This window comes from Taeniopygia guttata, chromosome 2 (genome assembly GCF_048771995.1).
Source record: "Taeniopygia guttata chromosome 2, bTaeGut7.mat, whole genome shotgun sequence".
NCBI classification, from domain to species: Eukaryota; Metazoa; Chordata; class Aves; order Passeriformes; family Estrildidae; genus Taeniopygia; species Taeniopygia guttata.
The window spans coordinates 9938552-9964879 of NC_133026.1; the positions used below are offsets into that span (position 1 = coordinate 9938552).

At 39.0% G+C, this 26328-nt stretch overlaps 1 protein-coding gene across 5 annotated transcripts in view; it reads right to left on the reverse strand.

Moving 5' to 3' along the window:
* ESYT2 (extended synaptotagmin 2) overlaps positions 1 to 20287 on the reverse strand; it is a 76988-nt gene extending 56701 nt beyond the window's left edge. For 3 of the 5 annotated variants that reach the window (XM_030264285.4, XM_030264284.4, XM_030264283.4), the window contains exon 1: positions 19682 to 20287. In XM_030264285.4, the coding sequence (XP_030120145.1) occupies positions 19682 to 20035 (354 nt within the window). In that variant the 5' untranslated portion in view covers positions 20036 to 20287. Of the gene's footprint in view, positions 1 to 501; positions 670 to 19681 lie in introns of those variants that run through there. The other 2 variants (XM_030264286.4, XM_072925320.1) reach the window with 2 other exon arrangements.
* Positions 20288 to 26328: the final 6041 nt, after the last annotated feature.

The window sequence follows — 26328 nt, forward strand, 5'->3', positions numbered from 1 at the left end:
GGCTGCGTCCTGTAAAGTCAGGCTAAACAAGCGTAGACCAGATGCTCCCAAAACGCTGCCAAGAGCCACCACTGCCCATATAAATACCCTTTGGATCTCACTAGAACCCAAATTCCATGGAGGGATCCCAGATCAAACCTGCCTGCTGTGCTAAAATTAAAGCATGCCATTAATTCAAACTATAAAATGCCTTTTTTACAATTTACCAATAACCATAAATGTATCTATATTTCTCATTTAAATAATAAAAACATGTTACTTTGCTAAAATTATTTTTTAAATATATTATACATTAAATACATATACAGGACTGTAATTGAGAGAGTTGTCCCTTGGTTTTCCTTCTCATTGCAGAAGTCATTGGAACAGCATTTAGAAAATCAACAATACTCAAATTTTTGCTAGCAGCCCATCAAAAGCCTAATCAGCTTATAGTTTTGGCAGCTGAGGATTCAGAATCCATGCTTATGCAGCCCTGCAAAACCACCAGAATATTCTCACCTGGATATTCTCCTCAGCTTCTACGGCAAACAATGTCTTTGGCGATGCAAAATAATGCTGTATTTGAAAAAAATAAACCCTGCCTAAAAAAAAGCTCCAGAGCTCTGATATGACTGAAAAAGCAGCCCAGAACTAAGTCCTGCAATTCAGAAGTGAAGGATGCTGAGCCATTTCAAAGCACAGCAGCTTCATTTTTTTCATGCACATCTTCCACTTCAACATCTATTAAATATGCTTCACTCACAGTGGCAATGTGACTTGTCAAAAGCTGCATTACTTTTCAGCAATTTAACTCACCAATACCAAAATTAGATAACATTTGCCTAAGTGCTGCTATTTTTGCAGAGATGGAACAAGCATGCCACAATAGAAAGTTACCCAGAGACTTCCTACTTAGCAGCAGCTTGCTCTAACAAAATCCTCCGGGATAGGCATTATAAGCAGCTGCTCTGGAAGAATGACAGAACAGTAGCCTGCTAGTAAGGGAACTGGATAATCCTGCTTCTTCTAACCTGACACTCAGCCTCTGCAGCCCCAACTGGAGGAAAGAGGTTCAGCCTAGAAATTAAAAACTGATCATCATTAACTTCCAGAAGCATCCAGGCTTAATCACCTCACAAACAACATGAAACAAAACTCCCTTTCTCTACCAGTAAAGGTTAGAGTTTCCTTCCAAATAGGTGGAAGTACATTGGCATGGTTTTCCCTGGTATCTGGGTACAGAATCAACCCTAAACACAGCACAGGATGTCTGCCAGAGGGAACCACATGGGTTTGCCTTGCTCAGCTGTTAGGTCTTTCTGAACAGAAAGCTTGAAGCTTTTAGTCCACTAGCACACATTCATCTTCTAGCACAGCCTAATTTCAGAAATATCTTCAAGTTCTCATATATTAGTAATATATATCATACCTCAGGCTTCAATGTACAGATGACATCAACTCTGTAGCCAAACTGCTTTAATTTCACTGCAGTTTAATATCTTGTAATATTTCCTGGATTGCCATGTTCACATTTCTTTTTCACTTTCCATCTCAAAAAGGACAAAGGCAAGTTTTCAGTGCTTAGTTTGGAGTGAGACAGGACAGTACAAAAATAAGAAAGAAGTAGAAGGCTTACGGGGGCATTAGGTTGCAGGAACCTTTTAATGGTTTTCACTTCTGAGGGAATGACATGCAGAAACTGACAGAAAACTGATAACCCGACACAGGATGAGACATTTTTCACACCTGTTGAGCACATCTTAAAGTGAGGAAACATAATAATTTAGGTTTAACATTTTGATTGCTTACTATCCACATTTACCATAATGTTTTTTTCTATACCACTTCCCCATTCAGAGACCAGAACCCATGAACTCTTAGGACAACAGGATGCCCTTCTCCAATCTCACCTCTACAGGCATTTACAGCAGTAACAATTGTATTTTATAAAGGCTGATGTCCAACAGATGGCCAGGATGAGCATAGTTTAAAAAAAAAGAATTGGTAGCATAAGACTCTATACAACTGGATTTATACTGACTAAAGTCTTGCTCTCACATCATGTTATAGAGAAATAGTGCAACCAAGTTTTACAAAATGAAATGTTTAATGTTTCACAAGACTGCATTAGCACATCACCAAATTCCCACAAGCATTGCAATTACTGAAAGCAAAGACCCAGATTTTAAATGTTTAAACTGCTAAAAGGCATAGGATGAACCATAGCTCTCAGGGCTCCACAAATTTTACAACTTAAAAAATCTTGCACAGTACTCTTTTTTTGACATTATTAACTTTACCCTTTTATTCCCAGGTGTAATTTAATTTGTTCTTCTCTTTCTAAAAATAAAGTCTTAATACCTTGAAATTCCAGCTTTTGTTTTTTAAAATAAAATTATAAAAGTATTAGCATGATATTTTCAATTTGTCACATTTCAAAAACATTACCTCTTTTGTACTTTCTAGTCTCTATAACAAATTCCTTTTCAGTTCCCTTGAGAATCCAGACATGTTCCCACCCCACTGCATGCCAGAGTGTCTTATTCTCTTGACAGTCAACAGAAGACAAATTTTCCTCTCTGGACTACTAAACATTAGCTTTCAAAACAGCTTATACAACCAGTGTCACAGCACAACTTACTATTCTTTGAACTGTCTACAGCTGTGAAAAGAAGTGCTGGGCTCTGCACCAAATGGTCAGCCACTCTTGTTGCTGGTATCTACAATAAAACATTGAAGGTTTCTTCACCCTTTACTCCACTGACCCGCTGCCCGATCCCCTAACCCTGCAGTCAGTTCTGACCCAGAGACTGAGGTTCCTGCAGCAGGGAGAGCTCATTCCTTTAGCACTCACTACATTGCACAGTTCTTATCTCTAAAGGAACCATGCAGGTGCTCTGTGAGAGCGAAAAATGGGCATCAGATTTCAGAAAATGCAAGTGTTAAGAAGCAATGATCACCTTCTGCTAGACTCCTCTTTCTCAGGCAGATTAAATCTTCTTCCCTGTCTTTAGCCTGAAACATCTCCATGCACTGAAGCCCAACCTTCTGTTCTTTTTAATGTCATCTATAATTCACAACACATTTGAAACAAATAAATGTCAACTATGACAAGTATAATTCACTTTGTATTGGTTGGGAATGAGCAAACTGCAAATCTGTATTACAAAATACAAAAGAGCAAAATGAGAACTTGGGTTTTTATTTTTTTGGTGGTATCCAAAAAATGCAGCATCATGACATAAAAATTCAAGCTAGGTTATCCTGTATCCTAAGAAGTCTGTACAATACGCTCAGTAGTTAAAACTTAATGCTTGTTTTGACTGACTCTGACCCAACACCAGCAACGGTGTTTAACTTCTAAATACTGCCCTGCATCCAGTACTATCCAGCCAGAGCTTATTCTTAATATTAAAACATTTTTGAAATATAATCAGAAATCATGCAAAATATAACAGGCATTTTAAAATCCCTGTTTCATTTCTAGTCTAAACACTAGGAACCCACTATGTAAAATCTACAGAGTATAAAGAATGCAGACCAACAGTCTGGGAGTCGTGTGAAACTTTTAAATAATCCCATGATTAGCCCTCTCTGAAACTATAAAACTCGGCTGACAAAGTAACAGAAAGCAGAGCATTCTAATACAATGAAAGCAAGAAGAGCCACAATGTTTAAATCAGCTCTCAGTTAATGCAGTGACAAACAGTGGGGAGGAAAGCCCCAGTTAACCTGACAGCACCAGGTATCAGATGACAAGCTTACATGGGTAACTCCTTCTGGTTCTTTCATTCAAGGATTTAACCAAATTCTTATACCAGGTTCATAAACAAAGCTCAGTATTTCTACTAAAAGGTAGATGCTAAAATTTTTAAGGTTTATAAGATTTGTTCTCCCTTCTCTCTAGAACAATTCTGGCCCCCTCAATGGGCTGTGTATCAACACCCCTCAGTGTGTATACCACTTCTGTAACAGAACAGTGTTATTTTTTAGAAAAAGATATGAAAATTATGTCATACATTTCACTGGCAGCACATTACATAGCAACTTCTGCACTAAGCAAGATCAAAGGTCCAGCTAACACAGCATCAGAAGTGATGTCTAAGGAAAAATCAAACCTAAAACAGTACTATGGAATTATCCTTCCCAGAATGCTCTCTCAGCTTCTGCAAAGGATGGCTGCAACCCTTAGCAGCTGATGGCATATCTTGAGTCATGCTTAGCCCCTGCCAAACAAAACAAGCAAAAAAAAAAAAAAAAACCCACAAGCAATTCCATTTCATCAATACTCTTCAGGTAAGTTTACTTAAAACAAAAATGATGTTCTAGAGTTTTAATGCAGCCCTTAACCTCATATAGGATCATAATGAGAATGCAAGACCAACAAAATACGTAATTGAAACATACTCTGACCACTGAATTCCAATCCCCTATAATTGCAGGACTCATTACCCTATTTTTCTTTATAAACTCCACCTTAAAACCATGGAGCTTGCTACTGTTCCTCAGTACAGAGCAGAAAGGGCAACTCTGGTGTGTTTTGATAGGCTGGGTTGCTAAGGAAAGCACTCCCTGCTAAATCAAGTTTCTAAACTTAGGAATGCTACATCATATGTTTGAGCTACAAGGTGGAATCAAAACCTCCCCAGCTAAATTAACTATTATCCTTATCCTTAAATATAAGCCTTACTATTTTGAATCTATATGTTAACAAAATGTACTTTAGAGGAAAAAAAGTCCTCAAAAATGACAGAAAGTAATGTTCAACATAAACAAAAATTCCCACCCAGTAATATCACTTTGTTTTGAAACAGAAAAAGTATTTTCATTATTTATTGAAAAGATCTTACAAACACGTAGAAAGATTTTTAAACTTGCACCCACAGCCTTTAATTCTTGTATTCACACAAATCACGTTTGGCCAGCCTATCTTCCAGCTGGACTATCTATCCCATGACTGAGCTTAGCACCTCTTATCCAGGAAGCTATTTTAGAAAAAGCAGAGTAAGTGTACTTAAATCAAACCTGCAGAAGGACAAGCTGCTACTGAAACTGCATCCTCTGAGGAAAATTCATGTGCTTATGTTACTGGGCTGGCACATACAGCATCTGCACAGTGAAACATCCAGCAAGCTGCAAATCTCCTGGGCCTGCAATGTCTCTCTAGAACAGTACAATAATTTTCATCAGAAAGTGAATTTAACACCAAAGTACACTATCCACAGCACTAGGAGGTTTATGCTCATCCACAAACAGATGGACACTGCCTGGCAGACACATCACAGTCTGAAATACATTGAAATCCACATTTAGCAAAAAGGAAGATAAAGCCCTTCAAGTGGAACTGCAGCAAATGAGCACCCAAGACTGGCCTGTACTGTTTTTCAACAACACAGTACTACATGTTTTAATATTATAGTTAAAACACACCTGGATATTTGGCAGTCCTGTTGATCCTCTGACTTTTATAAACAGCAACATTTGTTCCTAAGTTTTTACAACTCAACAAAGCCAAGGGAGGAAAATAAATACTGCTAATATGTAGGAAATTTGGAGTTTTAAACCATCATTTCATCTTTTGGGGGAACTGTGATAATCAGATCATACCCACTAGATCTTGGTTGTAGTTTAAGACAAAGAAAAGATAAAAAAAAATTTTTACATCTCAGCAACCTTTTTACCTACATATGGTTTCAGAGCAATTTCAATGATTTCCAGTTTTTTATACTCAAATATTGTTAGCCGGTAAGTAATTGCAACTGATGAAATTACTTTTCTCTAATTCGCAAAATTCTGTCTTTTATATGTCTAAGAATAAACAAGTCACTCTACACCTGCTTTATCATCAATTACAGAGAAATAAAGGCCTCTGGAGAGAACCATCTGGCATCTTGAAGATTTCCCTATTGTCAAATACAGTCCTCTGGAGATATGTATACTGAACATAAAGATAAAATCCAACTAATTTGAACCTATATATTTAAATTTAAATTCAGTAGGTTCTAGCTTTAAGGGAAAACCAAACACCTAGTGCCTAAAACCCAACCTAGTAATAATTCTGTAAATTAAATTTCCATTGATTCTAAGACAACTGCCTGAATTGCCAACAACCACCTAGTAAGTCAGTTGTCTAAAATCTAGCTCCAAGAAATCTCGCCCATGGCAATGCCAATTTATTTGACCGCTCCTAAGCAGAGCCTCCCTTAAGCTGAATTTCTCTTGGAGAGGTCAATCTTTGTGCCCATGCAGGGAAAAATATGTGCAGCCAAGTCACTGTCAGCTCTGAAACTCTCAGCAGATTTTACAACAGATGCTAGTAATCTTTTTAGAAGTTCTACCACAGAATATTTACTACATGTATTAATTAAAATCTAAAAACTGGTGACCCAAATTACTCCTTGATAAATTTAAGCATGCAAAAAGCAGCAGTGTAGTTAGGACCTCATTATTGTAGGTTCTTATTTTACAGAGAAAAGGGACTTCCTGCAAAGAGTTCTGTTCACCCCTTCCCATTCATCAAAGGCAGGTTCCAGGGAGAAGCCTGCATCTCTGGAATGAGGTGCCCAAGTATGGTACCTAAATTTCAGTTTGCTACAGGAAATGAGACTGTGTGTGCTAACTGGCAACAGATTCTCTTACAGGTTTTACTGTTTATTGTGTTGTTCCAGGCCTGAATCCCAGCCCTGTACAGCTACCTGATATTTTCAGCAGTCTTAGATCTGTACTCAGCTTTTAATCACATGTAATAACTTTCTTGCAAAAGACATCACTTGAGTTAGAAGAATGCAGTGATGACAGTTAAAATGAAATCAACCCCCTTGAGTAAAATGCCACAGTTATTTTCAGAGATCTGCATAAATAGCAGCTAATTTGCAACTATATCTTCCCAGCTCAAAAAAGTATTTTCAAGAATTTGATAGTCTTTTCCATGTACAACTAGGCTCTGAGGAAAAAAAAAACCAACTAAGTATTTTATTTCTTTTCAACATCAAGGGATGCTGATGTCAAGTCCACCACCCTTGTTGCCATATATGATTTGCCTTATCTGATACTGTCCTGACTGCTCAAAGTATTTGAGAAATCATTACAATATGAATACTCAGCTGCCAAACTTCTCATTTTTAAAAATACATTAAAGAGGCCTCTTTTAACTGAACAGTAAGATTGTATTGAGGGTGTGTGACAAGGTTTTCAGAGCAGGTGGAGGGTCAGGGCCACAGGGGTGGCTATTGTGGGAAGTTGCCAGAAGCTTTCCCTATAGAGTTATTTCCCTATTTCCTTCCCAACAAAGACAATGCCAGCCAGCACCAAGATGGACCTGCTGCTGGACAAGACTGATCCCAGCAGTAACAGTGGTGTCGCCCTGTTCTTTTAAAACTTCTAAAGTTATTTTAAAATAAGTTTTCTATGCCTTCTGATGTTTACATAATTCTACTGGAGTTTCTCATGCAGTGTTCATGTAAATAATGATTGTTTTGCATTTTTCTTTGTGGGAAGTGAGAATTTATGAACTATTTGTTTGACCAGTATAGTTGGAGAGGTGGCAATTTCATCCTCCAATCCACTATCACTTTTGGAATTCTATATATTGCAAGGTCAGAAATAAAATTTACTTTTACTCTTTTGCATCTTAGAGTAAGCGCATGAGTTATTTCATGTTGTAGTGCGACATCGTAACTTACTTCAGAAGAAAAATAAAATTATTTCAAAAAAGTAATTCTGTCCAGGGAAAAGTGAGAACATGAGAGAAATAACTCTGCAGACACCAAGGTCAGTGAAGGAGGGGAAGATGCTCCAGGTGCCCGACTGAGAATCCCCTGCAGTCCAAAGAGGAGGAGGTACTGAATCAGGAACAAAGTGAAGCTCAGGAAGGAAGGAGGGGTAGGAGGAAGGTGTTTCTAATATTTGTTTTACTTTCCATTATCCTACTCTGATTTAACTGCTAAAAATCGTGATTGATTTCTCCAATTTGAGTCTGGACTCAACCTGGACTGCTTCAAGCCAAGAGTTTTTTCTATTTTACTTACTCAGTGGGAGAGCACAATGTAAGAGCTTTACTTATACATTGCCTTCTCCACTGGAACATGACAGACAGGAATGTTGTTCCCATGTGGCTGACAACGTAAACAACCACCGTGGCAGAAAGCAGAGCTGGAGTTCATAACTTTGCTAGAAAAGAAAACTAGAACAAATGAAAACCCTCCAGACAACTGGGTTTAACAAAAAGAAAAACCATTTCCCCAAGCACTGCAATTCACCAGCAAGAAAGCAAATGACCTTGTAAGCTCTCACATGTTAAAACTAAACTAGAATCTTATGTGTTCCATGGGAATCAAAACTCAGAACACTACAGCAAAGGAAATTCCAGAGTGATTTGTCAGAGCTGAAAATCCATTAATTTTAGGAACACTGATGAACTTCTCTCTCTGGCAAGTGAATACATTCTACTGCTCTCTAATAAATTGAACCTACAGTTTACCAGCTTGCTACCCGAGGACAGAGATGTGAATCAATCTTATTTCAGTTAAGGATAAATGCTTTAAAGATGCAATCATTCCCATCTCTTTACCAGTGTTAACTTCAGGCACAAATACCTCCACTTCTTACACTAAAAAAAGTTCTACAAAATATCTGTTAAATATTCTACATCCCAAATACCAAACTCACTCAAAGTGAATGAAGATGAAAGTTTAGGTGCCTCCCACCAGAGCCAATACAGACTGCCTTCCAGTAGCCCTTCAAGTCTTCCTATTGCCCATTTTCCTTGGTAAATGTTTTAGCATCATCTAAAATTACCCATTAGTCCTCAATGGTCTAGTCTACAGTTGTTCTGCTGAACTTAGGAACTGCCACCTACAATCATCTGCCACTCCTATATCATATCCAGAACACCACTGTGCAGACCCTCTCTCCAAACCCAAGAGATTCAAGCACTCTGTCAGGCTTCCTCACTGGCTGTGCCAGAAAACCAAAGAGTTCAGCATAAAGGCAGCAGGCAGACCAGTAAAAACTTGTGCGCACTGGAAGCGAATCACAGAACACTGAAATTTTGTTTAAAAGAACACTTTTGTAATTCTTCAGCTCTCAAATAGCAAACTTCAAGTACACAATCGTATATGAAAACTTTATTTGTAAACTAAGCAACCTCCAAATCAGATCTACTGTCAGGCTGTCACTATGGTTCTGTGTGTAATGGATTGCCTCAATGAACTAACAAGAAAAAACTTCATTAATGGAGTTTTTCTTTTGGTAAATCAAAAGTAACAAAATGCACAGATTTGTAACATTTTGGTTATTCACTTTAATAAACGAAAGATAGGACACAAGGGAAAGAAATGTCAACTATAGTTGCAAAACTTTCAAAACACAAAGGAGCTGAAAAAGAATTCTTGGCAAATATTTTTTCTGTTATTAGACATCCATGTTAAGACCTGAAAACAACACAAGCATGTATTATATGCAACTTCTTATAAAGCTTTATACATAGCCAAATGTACCAGAAAATTAATTCCCATTACAAACACTTACATGAACATGACAGAAATAAGTGATTTTATCAAATTAACATGGGCAGTTAAGGCACATTCATATCAACACTGTCCTCATACCCAGCACACCCTTAAGAGAAAAAGAAACCCAAACACTTTCAAAAGCCCAAATATCTTCCCTAAAATATTAACAAATATAAAGATTAGTATGAACAAATAGAGAAAAGAAATTACTACAATTTAATTCAATATATCAATCTCTATTGAATATTCTTTTAACACACACAAGTCAGATGACTGAGCACTGGTTCTCTGTTCCCCCCATGAAACACTCGCTTATCATTTCCTGGCTGCCATTTGATATTGAACTGGCAGAGGGTGGGTGGGTGGAAAAGCATTCTTTTTCTAGTTCAAGTATTTTAGGAGAAAGGCACTGAGTGAGGAACACCACATTTTAGGATACAAATTTAGTCTGCATCATAAAATTTATTACTAGACTAAGGCAACTTCCTAACCACACACAAGAGATAATTTAGCATTCTAGTTCAACAATTAGCGAGATGAATCAACAGCCTGGGGGAGGAGGGAAGACTTGCCTCAAAACAAACTACAGTTTTTCAAACTTCTGGACCAGCAAGCTTTCTGCATTAGGAAATACTAACAAATGAAGAGAAGACATTTCCTCATTTTAATCATTTGTATCATTACACTCATTATATTAACAGTCAGCTTGAAACATGTAGAGAGCTCAAACATGTTAAATACCAAAAAGTCCTGACAGTTTGCCCTGTAAGTCTGCACAGAAATTCAGAGCTCGGAGCATGTCTTCTCATACTCTTCCCTGCAGAATAAAAACAAACACAGGAGTTCTTGTCGAGCTTTTGGATATGAAGCTGTAAACTTGTTCACTAGTCTACAGAGTATGCTATGAAGAAGGGCATCTGAGAAAGAACAGACACATGGATTTTTCTTCTGTCAAGCTATGCAGGTCTGAAATAAGGCATGAAGAACCATGTACTACAAAGAAGCAGTAATAATGCTTAAATATAAAGCAAGCCGTGAGTTCTCTGAGCTGTGAAGTTCCATTTCAGCTCTCCCCACAAAGTTTTCCTCCGCACAATTAATTTGGTTTTAGTAATCTACTTTTTAAAAGATCATCTACAAACTTTAAGAGCAGAATTGTGGACCATAACACTGCATAATTAATTCAAATCTGAGCAAGCAAAGTTTTACAGCTACCTTCATGCTTCAGCATGTTCTGTGTTTACTTTTAAAAATCCAACAGGAAGGCACTGCATCCTTAGACATTCACCTTCCCATCTTCCCACTAATGACTGACAGTGACAATACAAGACAATGGATTGTCAATACAGTCAATTTTACATTCTGTGTTGCATCTTTCAAAATTTTCTCAGAGGAAACTATTTCAGTCTGCTTGGATAATTCACTGAGCCAGTACCCAACTACAGGAATGCAAACAAAGGTTATGAAAACAATAGTGTAGTCTGTACTAGACTCCAACTGTCGTTTTCACATAAACAGATGCAAAAAGTTATGCAATTTACACTGCAAATATAAATCTCTCAGGTACAAGTGCTGCAACTGAACTAATGTAAACTCGACCCATGCTGCTATATGATAAGGACAGCCAAATGACAATGCAATTCTCGTCTGTCATATGACAGTTATTTTCATCCAAGTAAAACTAGTTTCGTGTTTCTAGTATAGTAACAACTTCACGGTATATAAATCCAGGCAGCTTCAGCTGAAAATCATTAGTCCTGTTTCAGATTTTCAGGTCTTAAGGAAAATTCTGTAGTCACATCAGGGTGTAGCAGACAAAACTTTGTGCAATGACTCATTATATGGGAACGCTGGTCTTATAAATGTTATTTATATAACAGGAGTTCCATTTGAAAAAAAATGTGTTTTAATGTTTGCTGCACGGAACTTTTAATACTATCTGCTTCGCTGAATGCTTTAAAAGGTGTCACTACATCCAACGAAACACCTTTTTAAAGATAGCCTCTTTTTAATTTTTTTTCTTGCTAGTACACGTAGTATTTAAGCAAATACTTGTATTTTATGCAGAAAAGATTTCTTATCATTTGTAAGCCATAACTGGAGACTGGAAGCTAATTTAATGACAGCTTAAAACAAAAAGGAAAATGATAGAATAATTCGGGTAAGAAGAGACTTCTGGAGTTGATCCAATCTAATCATGCAGTAAAAACATGGTCAACTTTTAAGCTGAATCAAAATACTGAGAGTTTATATGCCTGATAATTACAAAAAACGTTTAAAATGTTATGAATGTTATAAAATAAGTTAGATATGCAAATTGACATTATAAACAGCTCCAATTCAAACTCCGCTTCCCCACAAAGATACCTCAGCAGCATTATTTTCTACCCTTTTCCTAAGAACAGCCTCTTTGTGCAGGCCATTGCTCCATCTCACTTTAAACCTGAGCACAGGCTTCCACCACTTCCCTTTTTGTAGGCACTGGCACTTTTGTGGTCTCATAGTAAACTCATGAAACTCATCCAGCTGAACACCACACTTGGCAGAAAACTCAGAATTAGTTGGCGAAGAAAATTCTAATGTTGGCATGAGGTGGCACTGGGAAAGTGCAGTTGGATGCAGAACATCCTTTTTGTCAGGAGTGCACATTCACTTCATTTTGAAACTGCAGAATCAGTTTCTTTACTAACCTCCCTTATCCTCTCTGCCACAAGCATGAATGCAGAGCAGAGCCTACAAATACAATTTAATTATCCTAAATAAGGACCAAGTAGAATAAAGCTTTAATATTCCCACTCCTGCTCTTTAAACTGTAGCACAGGAAGAACATAGAGAGAACAAAACCAAACCAATGGCCAGAAAAAAACCCCATGCCATTTAAATTGAAAGGAAAATAAAACTCCATTAATGTAACAAAGACTAAAAGACCGGTACATGAAGCTTGGTAAAGCTGTTGGGAATAAAACACTAGAAGTAGGTTGGGGATGGGGATCAAATGATGCACAAGAAGGCTTAGGAAGATGTCTTTTCCTCCCACTCCCAGGCACCCTATTAACAGGATTCAAGAAGAGATGGGACACAGCTTTTTACCTGAACCTGACATTAGGATGGAATGACAAGGCCTTTATAAAGGAACAAGGGATCAAAAAGTATCTTGCAAAGCTGAGGTAAATGAAACAGACTTCCTAAGGCTAGTGTGCTGGTTTAACACAGGCCCCTGAAGCCAGGAAATGACTCCTAAATCTTGAACCTCACGTTTGTAATGAGGTTTTTACAAAGTAAGTTAAATCTGAATATAATTCCACTCAATGTAGTAGAAGCCTACTATCATGTATGTCCCTAGCTGATGGGGCAAGTTTGTACAACCCCTCTTTCCACTCCTTATGATCCATTTTTGCCAGCTCAGAAACAGAAAAAACATGGCATGTACCAGAAAAAACCAAATAAATCTGGCAACTGGGTTTCACCATTTCACACACTTTTAGCAAATTCTTGGTTTAATTCCTCCCTCTTGTTTCTTATCAAACATTTCCTTTCTCAACTCCACAGAACTCCCTCCTCATTCAAATGAAAAAAGTCTTACCCAGAATCAAAGTGCCACATGATCTAAAAGCTATACAAATGAAAAAGTGCCAGACTTCTCTAAACAGTTCAGTTTCAGAATTTACTGAATTCAAAGAGTTGTTTCAAATAAAAACCACTCCATTCTTATCAAAACACTGTTTCCCCAGTGTAATTCACATTTCATTCTATGTTGAACACACCAACTCCTGTATTTTCATTAAGTGTTCACAAACAGCAACGTAAGATAAGGATTTAATTTTCTTCTTTGAAGTGGCACAGTATTTACCTTGAATGTGCAAAAGCAGCCCTACACATCCTACATTTGAAATTCTGCTGCCCTTTCAAGCTTGGCACATAACCTCTAGAAGTTGGCCCCTGCTAGGCCACAGGAAAGCTCCAAAGGTGCTGGTGCAGTGTCCATTCTCTACTTCCTTAGGAAAGGGTACTATCAGATTTAATTTACACTGTCCAAAAGTAGAGAAAAGCAAAGATAAAGATAAGCTACCACAGGTCAAACAACTCTATCTAAACTAGCAATGTCTCATACCAAATCTATATTTTCTGTAGTACATCCAGAAGAATCATATTCTTTTACTGATTTCCTTTTATCTACATATCAGAACATACCAAATCAGCTGTATAGATTAATTCATAATCATTAACTTTTGCTTCCAGAACCTTATATACAGTTATAAGACTCTGACAAACTTATTTCAGACACTACAGAGGATATTTAGAAATTTGTGCTCTTTTAAAACTTGCTATTATTTGAAAGTTTCTTAAAAATAAATAGATTCAGTATGGATATATGGCCAGCAAAGCTCAAAGGAAGCTATGCCAAAGACAATTTCAGCAACTAGAGAATTAGTGATGAATTGATAAATGGGAGATAAGTTTAAATAAAAGAAATTTATCTTACCAGAAACAACAAGCCACTTCTTTCATTTTGAAGAAAAAGAACAGGACACCAAAGAATTGTTTTGAACACTTCAAACATATAAAACAGGCTTTCATTACTATAAGCTGCAATGAAAATGTTTTGACAATAATTCTGATTCAACTTTATTTCCCAGAAAGCTCTCATGTTAAAAAATAATTTAAAAAATACCCCACTACACTATGATATGCCAACAATCTCAAAAAGCAGTTGTAATTTAAAGGGAGAAGAATCTTGTAGAAGAGGTAGAAAAGGTTGACTGTTATCCTAGATTTCTTTTTCTTCCACAAAACCTCAGTCTCTACAGACAAAGTCTTTCTGACTCCTGCATTCTCAAATATGATTTAAGATGGGCCAGTCCTTGTATGCAAAAGCACTTAGGCACAGAAAAAAATAATAGTAAATTAAAATGCAAAATAGAAAAAATACCAAATGAGCGAACAAAAAACTAAAGAGACCTGTACACATCTTCCTTAATTATTCAGACAAACTCTGTATTTAAATAACATTTACAGTAGTCCCAAAACTCAGTAGTAATTTCTACATAATAATAATTTGTTAGATGAAAAAATAATGTATTATAAGTACATATTTAGAAAGCCTCTGTCACCTACAAAGAGTTCAAGAAGTGTATTAATACTTTCAGGCTGATGTTTTGCTTTAGTAGCTTGATATCACATTTATAAACATCAACTCAACATGTGGATTTCTACCATAAATCTTTTGGAAAGGGATCTTTATATATGAATCACATAGTGAGGCTCACCATATTACTATGTGAGACATTGTCTCAGCATAGCTTTAACACACTCAACTTGACAACTCTAAGAAACAAGGAGATAGGATCAATTGTCTAATATCTCTTTTTTCTCCGTTTGGTTCTCCACTCCCAAACCCATCATTTATATTTCTCCTAACGATGGGGTACTCTTTGGATGTCACTTGAGTTACCTAAATTTCAAGAAGTAATACTGAAACAAATTAAACTTCTTCCTTTAAGAAGAAAGCCCAACCACAATAAAACACACAACCCACAATACACAGATGTGCATATTCATCTCCTACGAATCAGCTAGAACAGAATGCAGTTTAAAATGAAAAATAATCAGGCAGAAGAAGGATACAGAGTTCAGTTATTAAGTACTCACAAGTTACTACTCTATTCTTACTCACACCTCTTCACCCTTTCCAGATGCAGGCTGGCAGCCCAGAGCAAAGGCCACCTGCAGTACCCACCACCCAAACTGATGAGATCTGCTTAACACTAAGTTACTGTACATGGGAGTCGTTTTCCTTACAAATCACCCTTTGGTAAATTCCATCTAACATGCTCAACTAAGCTGGAGAACAGATCAAAAGAATGTGTCACAATGTCTCAGTGTCTTCAAATTTCATATGCTGTAGAAAAATCCTCCTACAGTTCCCACAGCTGCAGCAGTAACAGCAGCAACCACAGGTGTAAGGAGAAGAGGAACATCTTTTTCTTCTACAGCAAATAACACACATTATATTGCAGAAGTCCACCTGTTTCTCAGGTTTGCTGAGTACATAACATCCATCAGCAGGGACTCTTTGGAGATTCCTGTCCTGAACCAATCCATCTAAGATCTAGATGGCAAGTTCGATTCTGTATCAAGAAATCTTCATTATCAACTACACACAAGAGCCACCTTCTCTGCAAACATCACTCAGTACAGGTGTGATCCTGCAATTAGAGCTACCAGACCACTTTTCTTCCACAAACACTGGCTCTGCCTTTCCAATACCAGTAAAAACCAAAGTCTTTGTTGTTATAACTGTATAATTAGACATTATCTCCTTTCTCTAGGTGTAGCAGTGGTACAGCAGCTCAGTGGGGACCCACAATACTAAAAACCTACAAAAACTTCATACAACTTCTTATGAGAAAGAAGACCTACCAGATTTCTTTACAATGGTACTCCAAAAAAGTTTAATTGAAAAGGTCATGACACCAATTTAGATTTAGGCAGGCTTCTTCCTTTTTCTTAAGTAGATGAGAAAATAAAACAAGAGGAAAAAAACCTCCAAACTAGAGCAGAAACTTAAGCAAGTGTGTAGGACCCAAAATGGCACAGTAGACTTGTAATTAATGTCCTAGCATGCCACTACTTTTACTACAATCACATACAGTATTTCAGTTTCTGTATAATACATACTTAGGATTACAAAAAATTGTCTAAATCTGTTTTCAGAATAAACTCTTTAAAAATGCTAAGATTTGTTCCTATTTTGGTCACCTGCTGGTTGTTGACAGACTGCACATAGATACAGCTCTTGGTACCAGGCCAAATTTACATTTAATTTGGAGAAAACAAATCCAGTGTGGCTTTTTATCTGTATATTGAAGAAAACAGGAGCCAAAGTTTCACTAATCCAAAAACATGTTGAACATGATATGTTGGCATGTTATGAAAGTGGCACTAAGCAACAAGAACCACTGCTAAAATGGAAAAATTAGATTAACTTTTTTAGCTGATCTGAGAAAGAGTAAAGTAAATTTGTTACCATAAGATTATTAAATTCCACTACCATTTTTAAAATAAAAGGCAACATGATACCTGTCCTTTAAAAACTTGAGTCTTGTTTTCCTACCTTTCCTCCTCTATGTAGTGATACTTAAACTGCCACTTTCCTTATACACGTTTGTGTCTAAATTACATTCATTCCAGTATAAAATATATCTGGTGCATAAAAATGCTGCAAAGAAAGAGAAAATGTCTTTCTCTGAAGACTTGCTCATGCCTTAAAATGTCTCTATTTAAAGACAACTTTGATCTCCAACTCTCTCATTGTAAACTCTTCTGCCTAGTTCTAAATTATTTGGAAAAGCACCCACCTCTGCTCCCTCCTACCTCATATAATCCATGACACCTTTCAAACACAGCAGCACAGTTATAACTACATGTTAACAAGTCTATGAGTACAGATCTTACTTTTTTAAGACAGTAAATGTGGTATTTTTCAGTGCATATGTAATTCTGTGTTGACATTTTAAGTAACATAACTTGTATTCACATTGAATTAATTCATTTTACATGCACAGTACAGAATATTCCTGATATAGAACCACCTGCTCATGGAAGAAGTAAATCTAATTTAGGAAACTAATAATTAACATTACAAACTCTAGTGTGGTAGCCCAACTGTACAGTTTTCAAACTGCAACTGAGCATATTGCCAGCAGAAAAACATTCTCTTGAAATGATAACTTTCTTAAAAATAAACAACTCAATGCAGTATTACTAAATACTTAATATGAACCACTAAAGCAACAGACAATACCAAGGTGTGTGGGGAAAGGGAATCATACCTAACACACAAAACTAAAGCTCTTCTCCAATCAAGGGCACAGGAAGATACCACATGTCAAATAAATCTTTGAGATACCACATAATTTTAGTTGAAAAATGGTTTATTACACCTCAGTATCAGTCTCAAAACAGTACAAAGTTTCCTATATTTAAAACACAGCCTTGTCCTACTCAAGCAATTTAAAATTTATTTCCATAACGGAAACCAACAGAAAACACTTGAGTTTGGAGTTGACACTGACATGGATAAAGCTGGTCCCTACCAGCGATGTCAGGTTCCATCCAGTAGCTGTTATATCAAATATGACTGAAATTCACAAGCCTCCAGGAAAATACAAGTAATGCAGAAGGAAGAAAAACAGCAGTTTTTCAAGATGCATTATGGAAGCACCATAAGACTCATATAAACCTTAAGGACTATGGCAGCAGACATTGAAGACCATTTTTGATTTAAGCAGGTCTTTAGTTTTCAGAAGTCTTCTGATTTCCAAATTACATCTATTCTGGAAGCTACTTTTATTTGAAAGAAGGATGCTTCCAGAACATAGCAAATACATCAGCAGAAAGAAAAGAACCAAGACCTTTAAAATATAAGAATACGGATAAAGAAGGAAGAAAAAATAACCAAAAAAATCTACAGTCAAAAAAAAATCTACATCTATTTGCCAACTGGTGTCTGAGAGGGTCACACTTTTGGGACACCCTGCATATTGATAATTGCTTTCTCACTATGCCATAGGATATATGCAGGTGCTTGCAGCCAGCACTTGACTTTTTTTTTGCCTCTGACTTCAATCAGAAGGCTTCTTTCCAAATCTTTAGTTATTTGGACAACTTCATGCAGAAATTAATTGCCATTTTATCAAAGGTAACTTAAAACTTACAGCACTAAGCTTGAATATCTACAGCTTAGTTACCAGCAGATTGTTACTATATACAAGCCTCTACTACAGATCTAGCTTCAATTAATTAATTTTAAATGCAGCATCAGAACATTTCCATTATTTTGCTGTGTGATTACAGGAAAAACCAAACACAACACACAGGTAATGTAAGAGCTATTATTTGAGACTCACATCTCTGCTTCAAGAGGCAAAAACATTTAATCTCTTCTGTACACTGCACTTATTTTTATCACAATCTTCCACCAGAACTTTGGCAAAAGATATGATGGAAGAGGAGTAAAAGATTCCAGTCTCACACCTACCCACTCTATTCTCTCTTGTAACTTCCTTAGTAGAGCTAGAACAGGTCACAGATATTGCAGTCTGATCACACGAAAGCAGCTATTTGGACTCCTATCATCTCCATACTGCTGGATGCACAGTCACCGCAAAGAGTCCCTAGGAGAGATGTGGGTGACTGTAGGTCAGGAGCAGAGAGTAGTCAATAAAGGAATCACATGGAAAGAATCAGCAGAAACCCTCAGGACTTTGGGTATGGGCACTAAGAGCAGCAAGCTCTGCACAGAGCATCACGGGGCAGAGCAGGGCACAGGCAGGCCGGATTCACACTGGCACTGGCAGCTGCATCAAAAACATCATTAATCCTCCAAAGGAGAAATTACAAACAAAAGGTATTCAACTTTGAAGCTGGATTTAAGCCAAAACAAACAAAAAAGTAAGTAACGTTAGTTCTGAAGATCTTGTAGAAAGCCTAGAACTTTCAAAGAAAGATTTGGAGAAAGCCTTTAAAAAAACCCCACCATATCAATGCACAAATAAAGCCACCACGGCCCCTTGTACCTTAGTCCTCATGTCACAGCCCTGAAACCACTCAGAAACACCACCTCACTTCTGGTTCATCCCCGTTTGGCAACACTTTACTGAGAGATCGAACAGCATTAAGCGCCCGATTCTATTTCCCGCTCGTCCCAACTTCGTAAGGAACGGCCCAAGCCGCGACATCCGCGTTCTGCAGAGACCGCGCTCGAACCAAGCCGTGCGCGCCACTGGCACCTGAGGGGAAGGAAACCCAAACCCTGCGGTAAAGTTTCTTTCTGCCAGCAGAACCCCGGCCACGGCAGGCTCAGGCTGTCACCGCCGCCAGCGCCGCGGGCGCACCGGAGCGGGCGGCGGGGACACGGCCAGGCCATCCCGGCGGAAGGAGAAGGGCAGGGAAGGGACACGCTGCCCGCCCGCCGCCGCACCGGCTCGGAAGGGGCTGGCGAACCGGGACAAGCAGCGAGGGGCGCGGGAGATGCGCTGCCCTCACCCTCCCGCCAGGCCGGCTCCGGGGCTCCGGCCTGTGGCGCAGCCCGCGGGCGTCCCTCGGGTCCCGGGGAGGTAACATAACAGGCCCGGCCCGCCGGGTGCGGGTGCTCGTGGCAGCGCCGACGGGTGTTGGCCACTCACCCACGCAGGCAGATCCGCGGAGGAGACGCTGAGCCGCACCGCCTCCTCCTCGTCCTCCAGGAAGGCGAGCGCCCGGCCCAGGCGGGAGCTCTTGCCGCCGCGGTGCCTGCGGATCCAGAAGAGCCCGCACAGGGCGATAAGCACCCAGCTGAAGCTCAGCCCCAGGTAGCCCAGCACATACACGGGGAAGATCAGCACGAAGCTCCTCGCAAACTGCGACACCAATCCCGTCACGTCCACGCTCAGCAGCGGTGAAGGCGACTCCGGCGCGGGGTCCGCAGCCGCCGCGTTCTCGGCGGCGGGATCCGCGGCGGACCCCGCGCCGGGGGGCTGCTTAGCGGCTGCCCCGCTCATGCTACCGCAGCGGCGGCTCCTACTGCTGCTGCCGCTCCTCCTCCCGGGGCGCTGGCTGCGAGCGGGCAGGGGGCAGGGCGGCGGCGGCGGCGCCTCCTCGCATCCCGCGCCCGGCCCCGCTCACCGCGCTCCGGCACCACCCGCCGCCGCTTCCGGGCTCGGCCGGCCCAGCTCCGACCGCCGCTGCCGCCGGGAGGAGGCGGCTCGGCCCCGACCGCCGCTATTGGCGCCCGGCCGCCGCACGAACGCCTCTCTGCTCGCCGCCTCCCCCGCCCCGGGCAGCCTCTTCCCCTCCCCTCTGCCGCTCATCCCTCCCTCGCAGGCCTGCCCGGGGAGCGCGGGTTCGCGCTGTCGCTCGGGGCCAGGGCCATCGCCCGCGGCCTCCGGGAGCCAGGGAAAAGCAGCGCGGCTCCGGGGCCACCGCCAGGAAAGGGCTCTCGGTGGGTGGCAGGAGCAGGACGAGCGTGCCGAGGAGTGTGTGCGCTTCCTCATGGGCAAACCACAGCGTCTGCCCTTCTCTTCAGTCCCTCACGCGGCTGGGCAGTTTCTACCTGCTACGCCCTTCGATAACAACCTTCGTGTCTCGCTTTATTCCCTGTTGATGGGTCTTATTAAAGGAGAGGCTGATCAACGCCTCAGAACAGCCAGACGCTGGTCACTCCGCGCCTTAGCTACAACAGGTGTTTCCTGAAGTTTTGCTCGCACATCCTCACATAAAGCTGCCTCCTCTGTCATCTTGTTAACGCACACGAGGGTGGCACCCACTGCCTTGGGATTTGTTAAATCGAAAAAGCTGATTTTACAACAGGCTTGTGTCGTGTATCCCTTTAACACCTGGTTTTCGCATCATTCCTCCTATCATTTCTTTACCTTTTCAAACAACTTTGATGCAGCCACGAGTTTCATAAGAGGCAGCTGTTGCTTTTCCTTAGCTATCAGGTCCTAATCAATTTGCTGGTACACACGGATTAAACTCGGCATTTACCAGGAGTTTGTGTGGGTTTTTTATTTGTTTTGTGTGGTTTTTGTTGTTGTTGTTGTTGGGTTTTTTTGGGGGGGGGGGGGAGTTTGGCTTTAAATAGCTAACCTTTCACTTAGTGGGAATAAGGATCCTTTCTCCTCTCTTCAAATGCCAATTTTCAGAAAATGTGTAGGACTTTGAGACTTCATATTTGCAGGCGGTAAAGAGGGGAGAATTGCGTTAGCCAATAGACTGAAAAGTTATGAAAACACACACAAGTGGACAAACAGGAAAGCTATAAAGCTTCATTTGCTTAGGAAGTGAAAGTAACCTCATCTCAATTATCCAGAGAAAGTCCAAAAGGCAATGGCATCAAAGGAAAAGTTGTTTGCTTAGTGTGGCACAGCAGAATTGGAAAAAGAATCCATGTTTTGACAACTGAATGTGGTATTCTGTTTTCTCATCTTTCCAAAATCCCTTCATGCCCACCATCAGACTCAATGGACCGCTCTAAGTTAAATTCTGGGCATAGACTCCTGCTTTTCTTTACTTCCTCTTTACCACTGGCACTGTATGTTCCACATCTATGTATTTAGATTACTCAGGATGAATATTCAGAACAACCAAATGATACAAAAAGATGTAAAAAAATCAGTGATTTACAACTAGGCGGTAATCCAAGTTTTGAAATTATAATTTGCCTTGGGTCTTCTGGAAAACTCAAAACACCTACGGGCTGTGACTGTGAAGGAACTGAATGAAGAGCACCATAAGACCCTAGGAAAGCTTGTGACTTTAAATTGAGGGTGTCAAGTATGATGCTGTGAACCCTTTGGACACCAATTAACTTAACCAGAGTAAATCTGAGGGGTTTTTTGCATTTATTGAATTCCTCTTCCAGTTACTCTGATTATAATGTGACATTAATGTCACTCACTCCTGAGTTTCAGTAACACTTAGTACAAATGACTACATTGTATGCTAGCTCCCTCCATTACAACCAACACTATTAATACTCTCATTTTTTTCAAGTCTTTTGTTCTCAGTCTTGGAGTCCATTGTCCATTTTATTTCCCTATCCGGCCTCACAGTGTCTGAGTCAGAATACAACTGTACCACAAATTAAAATGAAAATTCAAAATGAGGGGAAAAAAGTGATAGAATTAATGTGATATTTGGCAAGTAGCACTTTACCATAAGGTACATATTATTCTGCTCTCATGTATGTCCAGCATGTATTTTGAAAATGAGCTGAATATAGAATTTAGAAGTTCCCCATACGGTCAAATGGAGAAACACAACAGGAAATAAAAATTAATCTTGTAGTAGCATTTAAGATGACAAACGTAATATAATTGTAGACCAGGCAGCCTAGTACTGATCCTGCAAAGAGTAATTCATTAATCAATGTGGAAGTTTGATTAATTAGAACTAAAAGTGCTTGATTATGTGCCAATCAAATAGGAAAAGAGAAGTAAGATCTTGTAGCATGAATTTGATAGCGTTTATCTGTAATATCAAGAGGAAGTTCTGATAAATAGTAAGATTTCTAAGAAGAAGACTTTTAAGAACTTTTGTAGATAACTGACTTGGCCCCACACAATATTTTGATGAAGAAACTGAGTGGTATGAAATTAGCATAGCCATTGTTGTAATAGAGACAAAGGAATATTGTTAAAATCAAGATATAAAGTCTGCTGCTAGGGGATAAATTAGGGTTAGTTACTCCATTATAAAATTTTAAATAAAATGTTCAAGACAAAGACTAGTTATTTGTTTATTCTAATCTTTTGGTGCAGATAAAGGGTTTAATAATTTGCTCAAGACTCTTGGAAATGTAAATTCACATATTTCCTGATCCTATATTTTAATATTTAAAAATGTGAAAATTAAAAAAAAAAAGTAATATTTAAAAATATGTAGTTTAAAAAGGTAGTCCTTTGTGCATCAGGAACTCCTGAAGATAATTATTCATGGCCCAGAGATTGCTCTGGCTTCTTCTTAAGCGTCTTCTAATCAATTGTATCAGTTACACAGCTGAGTATATTTATTTCATTTAGATAACATTTATTCTTTCCACATCCTGCCTTTTTGAAGCCAGTTGTATTATTAGAATTTTAATTAATACTTTTTGTTAACAACATCCCCTTATACCCATTCTTAGCCATATGTGTTTGCTTCTCCTTTTTGCTCTTTCAAATGCTATATCTTTCATTGCGAAGTAGTGTCATCCTATATTTATCTTTACATTGCATCACCATCAGACTGCCATGATGATTTGTTTTCCAGTAAATACCAGTACTACTCTCCCAAATAACTTCCTGAAAGATCTTGTTTATACATAATTTTTGACCATGAGAAAAATTGGGAAAATTCAGTTTATGTGGTAAAAAAAAAAAAAAGTTCCCAACTTCTTTGGAGTTCACACAAGAAAACATGTTTTGGAAGCAATTTTAATTGTTACTTCATGACCATTTTCAGTAACAGGTTATTTCCCTGAAAGACAATATGTGGTATTACAACTAATTTTACCCGACAATGTTATTTTAGTCCAAAAGTCTCTAGACTTTTTTTGCCATTGAAGAGAACTCTTTATGGAATAGAAATCTGAGAATTTTTGCTGAGGAACATCATCCTTAAAAAAAATTGAATTATTAATGAATATAATTTACATGAAATTTTATCCTAGTAGATTCTCATGATGGAATACTCTCTACTTCTGTGCTTGATTTTATGCACCTCTCTCAACCTGCTCTAGGTTATCTAGCATAGACCACAAATATTTTTTGCCTGCTTTGAATTATCTAATATACAGCACAAAGAAGAGCCAGAAGACTCTAACATACCTGAGCTTCTGTTGTTTGGAGAAAAACTATGTATGTTTGATCCTGCTATCAGCCAAGCTGGCTTGAGTTTCACTGAATGCATAAATTGTACTCTCATGACAAGATCCTCAAATATTTATTGTTCCTGAAGACAGAAATACTTCCCACTAAGATGTGTTTCTTTACAAGTTTTCACAATAAGTATAGTCTCCTTTTTCCCCCTCATTGGATTCTTACAAGTTCAAAACAAAATACAAGAACTTTACTGCAGAGATCCACATTTTTCCTGTTTCTATTTATGAACCTGAAGGACTAACAAAAGCATTTTGATACTTTGCAGATCATTTATGCACGTCTGCTGATAGAAATATTTAAATTTTCTTCTCAACTTCAAAAGGCCTCAGGAAAAAGTGGTTAAAAGGGGTGGGGGGGAATCCTACAAAGCCTAGATCCTAAAAAGTTCATTTCTTCACACAAAAAATATATTTTTTTTAAAGTGTTGGGTTTTTTTCCCCTAATAATAGAAGAGTCTTGATTTTTAAGCCTGGTATAAAGTTGTTGTGTTGTCCTGTTGTCCCTCTGCGAGGTAATATTTCCAGTAACTTTTTGGTCTAATACCGTGATGTGTCATTCCATGGAGGTGAAGAAAAATACAATGTTGCTTCACAGGCTTAGAGGAAGGTTGGAAGATAAAAACAGACAAACAAACAAAGTTACTTACTAGAGAATATAAAAAACTGTGCTATTTTATCCTCCTGTTTTTCAGATAATTGCAAGTGGAGAAGGAGATATATGAACCAAGCCAGACAAGAGAAAAACCTGCAAATGCTAAAATTGTAATAAAAATCTCAGGGCTACCAGACAAAGCATTTACAACACTTTTCTTGGAAAGAAAATCTAGGGCATCCTTTTATGCTGGTTTTACAAAACAGATATGTGTCATTTTATTGCCTGTATTCATTTGAGTCTAACACACATTTGTAAAAGCAGTCAGACCACTGATGTATTCATTTTCTCCACTGCATTGGTGACACACTGTATTTTATTTTAATACATGATGAATATATTTAGGCAGGCACAAATTTTAGTATTGTTATTCCAAAGCTGCTATTCTACCTTGTATTCTCATGCAGCAGTTAAACTTCAGTTTGATCCCTAGATTTAAAAGTTTGAAAACTTTGAAAAGTTCTTTCCAAACCCTTTAGTGGCACTTTCTCACATCTATATTTTTTATCATCTTAGAGATGCCTGACTAGTATACTATCATAGCGCTAAGAAGAAAAACTATTAGCAGCCAAACTTGGTATTTTAAACTGGTATTTTTAACTGGGTTTTTTTGTGGTTTTGTTTTTGGTTTTTTTTTTCAGTAAATACATACAGATGCCTGTTCTAAGGAGTAGACAAGATAAACAGAACTTGAAAAAAAACTGTGTCTTCTATCCAGTTTTTGGCATTGCTGCCATATTTGCTTATTTAGTTACAGGTATTTGCTATATTGTTGTTAAAAATAAAATCCAGTTAAAAGGTTATTTTGTCCTTCAGTCTCTATACATAGAACAGCATTTCTGTAGAGATCCCTTCCTAAGCAGATGCTTAGTTCCATGTGTTTATACACTGTCACCACTGTGGCTAAAGAGCTCTTTGAGCTAATCCAAGACGGCTTTTATGCACATTTTTATTTGTTCGGGGAAGAAAATATAAAATCATAGAATTATAGGAAAGTTTGGGTTGGAAGGGACCTTTAAGATCATCTAGTTCCAACTCTCTTGCCATGGGCAGGGACATCTTCCCCTAGTCCAGGTGACTCAGAGCTCCATCCAATCTGGCCTTGAACACTGCCAGGGATGGGGCATCCACAGCTTCTCTGGACAACCTGTTCCTGTGACTCACCACCCTCACTGTAAAGAATTTTTTCCCAATATCTAATCTAAACTTACTTTCTTTTAGTTTGCATGCTTTGTCCTGGCACCACATGACCTTGTAAAAAGTCTCTCTCCAGCTTTCTTGCAGCCTCCCCTCAGGTATTGGAAGGCCACATTAAGGTCACCCCAAAGCCTTCTCTTCTCCAGGATGAACAATCCCAATTTTCTCAGCCTTCCCTTGTAGGAGAGGTGCTCCATCCCTCTGATCATCTTGGTGGCCTCCTTTGAACTTGCTACAAGAGATCCATGTCTTTCTCCTGGGCACCCCAGAGTTGGATGCAATATTCCAGGTGGGGTGTCACTAGAGAGGAGCTGAGGGACAGAATCCCCTCCCTGCCCTGCTGCCCACGGGGTTTGGATGCAGCCCAGGACACGTTTGGGTCTCTGGGCTGGGAGTGTCATGGCTGGGTCATGTCCAGCCTCTCCCCCACCAGCACCCCCAAATCCTTCTGGGCAGGGCTGCTCTCAGTCTGCCTGGATTGAAATCGAGGGTTTCCCCAAATCAGGTGCTTATAGATTATAATTGTTCTGCCAAAGCCACATAAGTAATCCATTAGAAGGCTTATAAATATTTTAGTATCCATA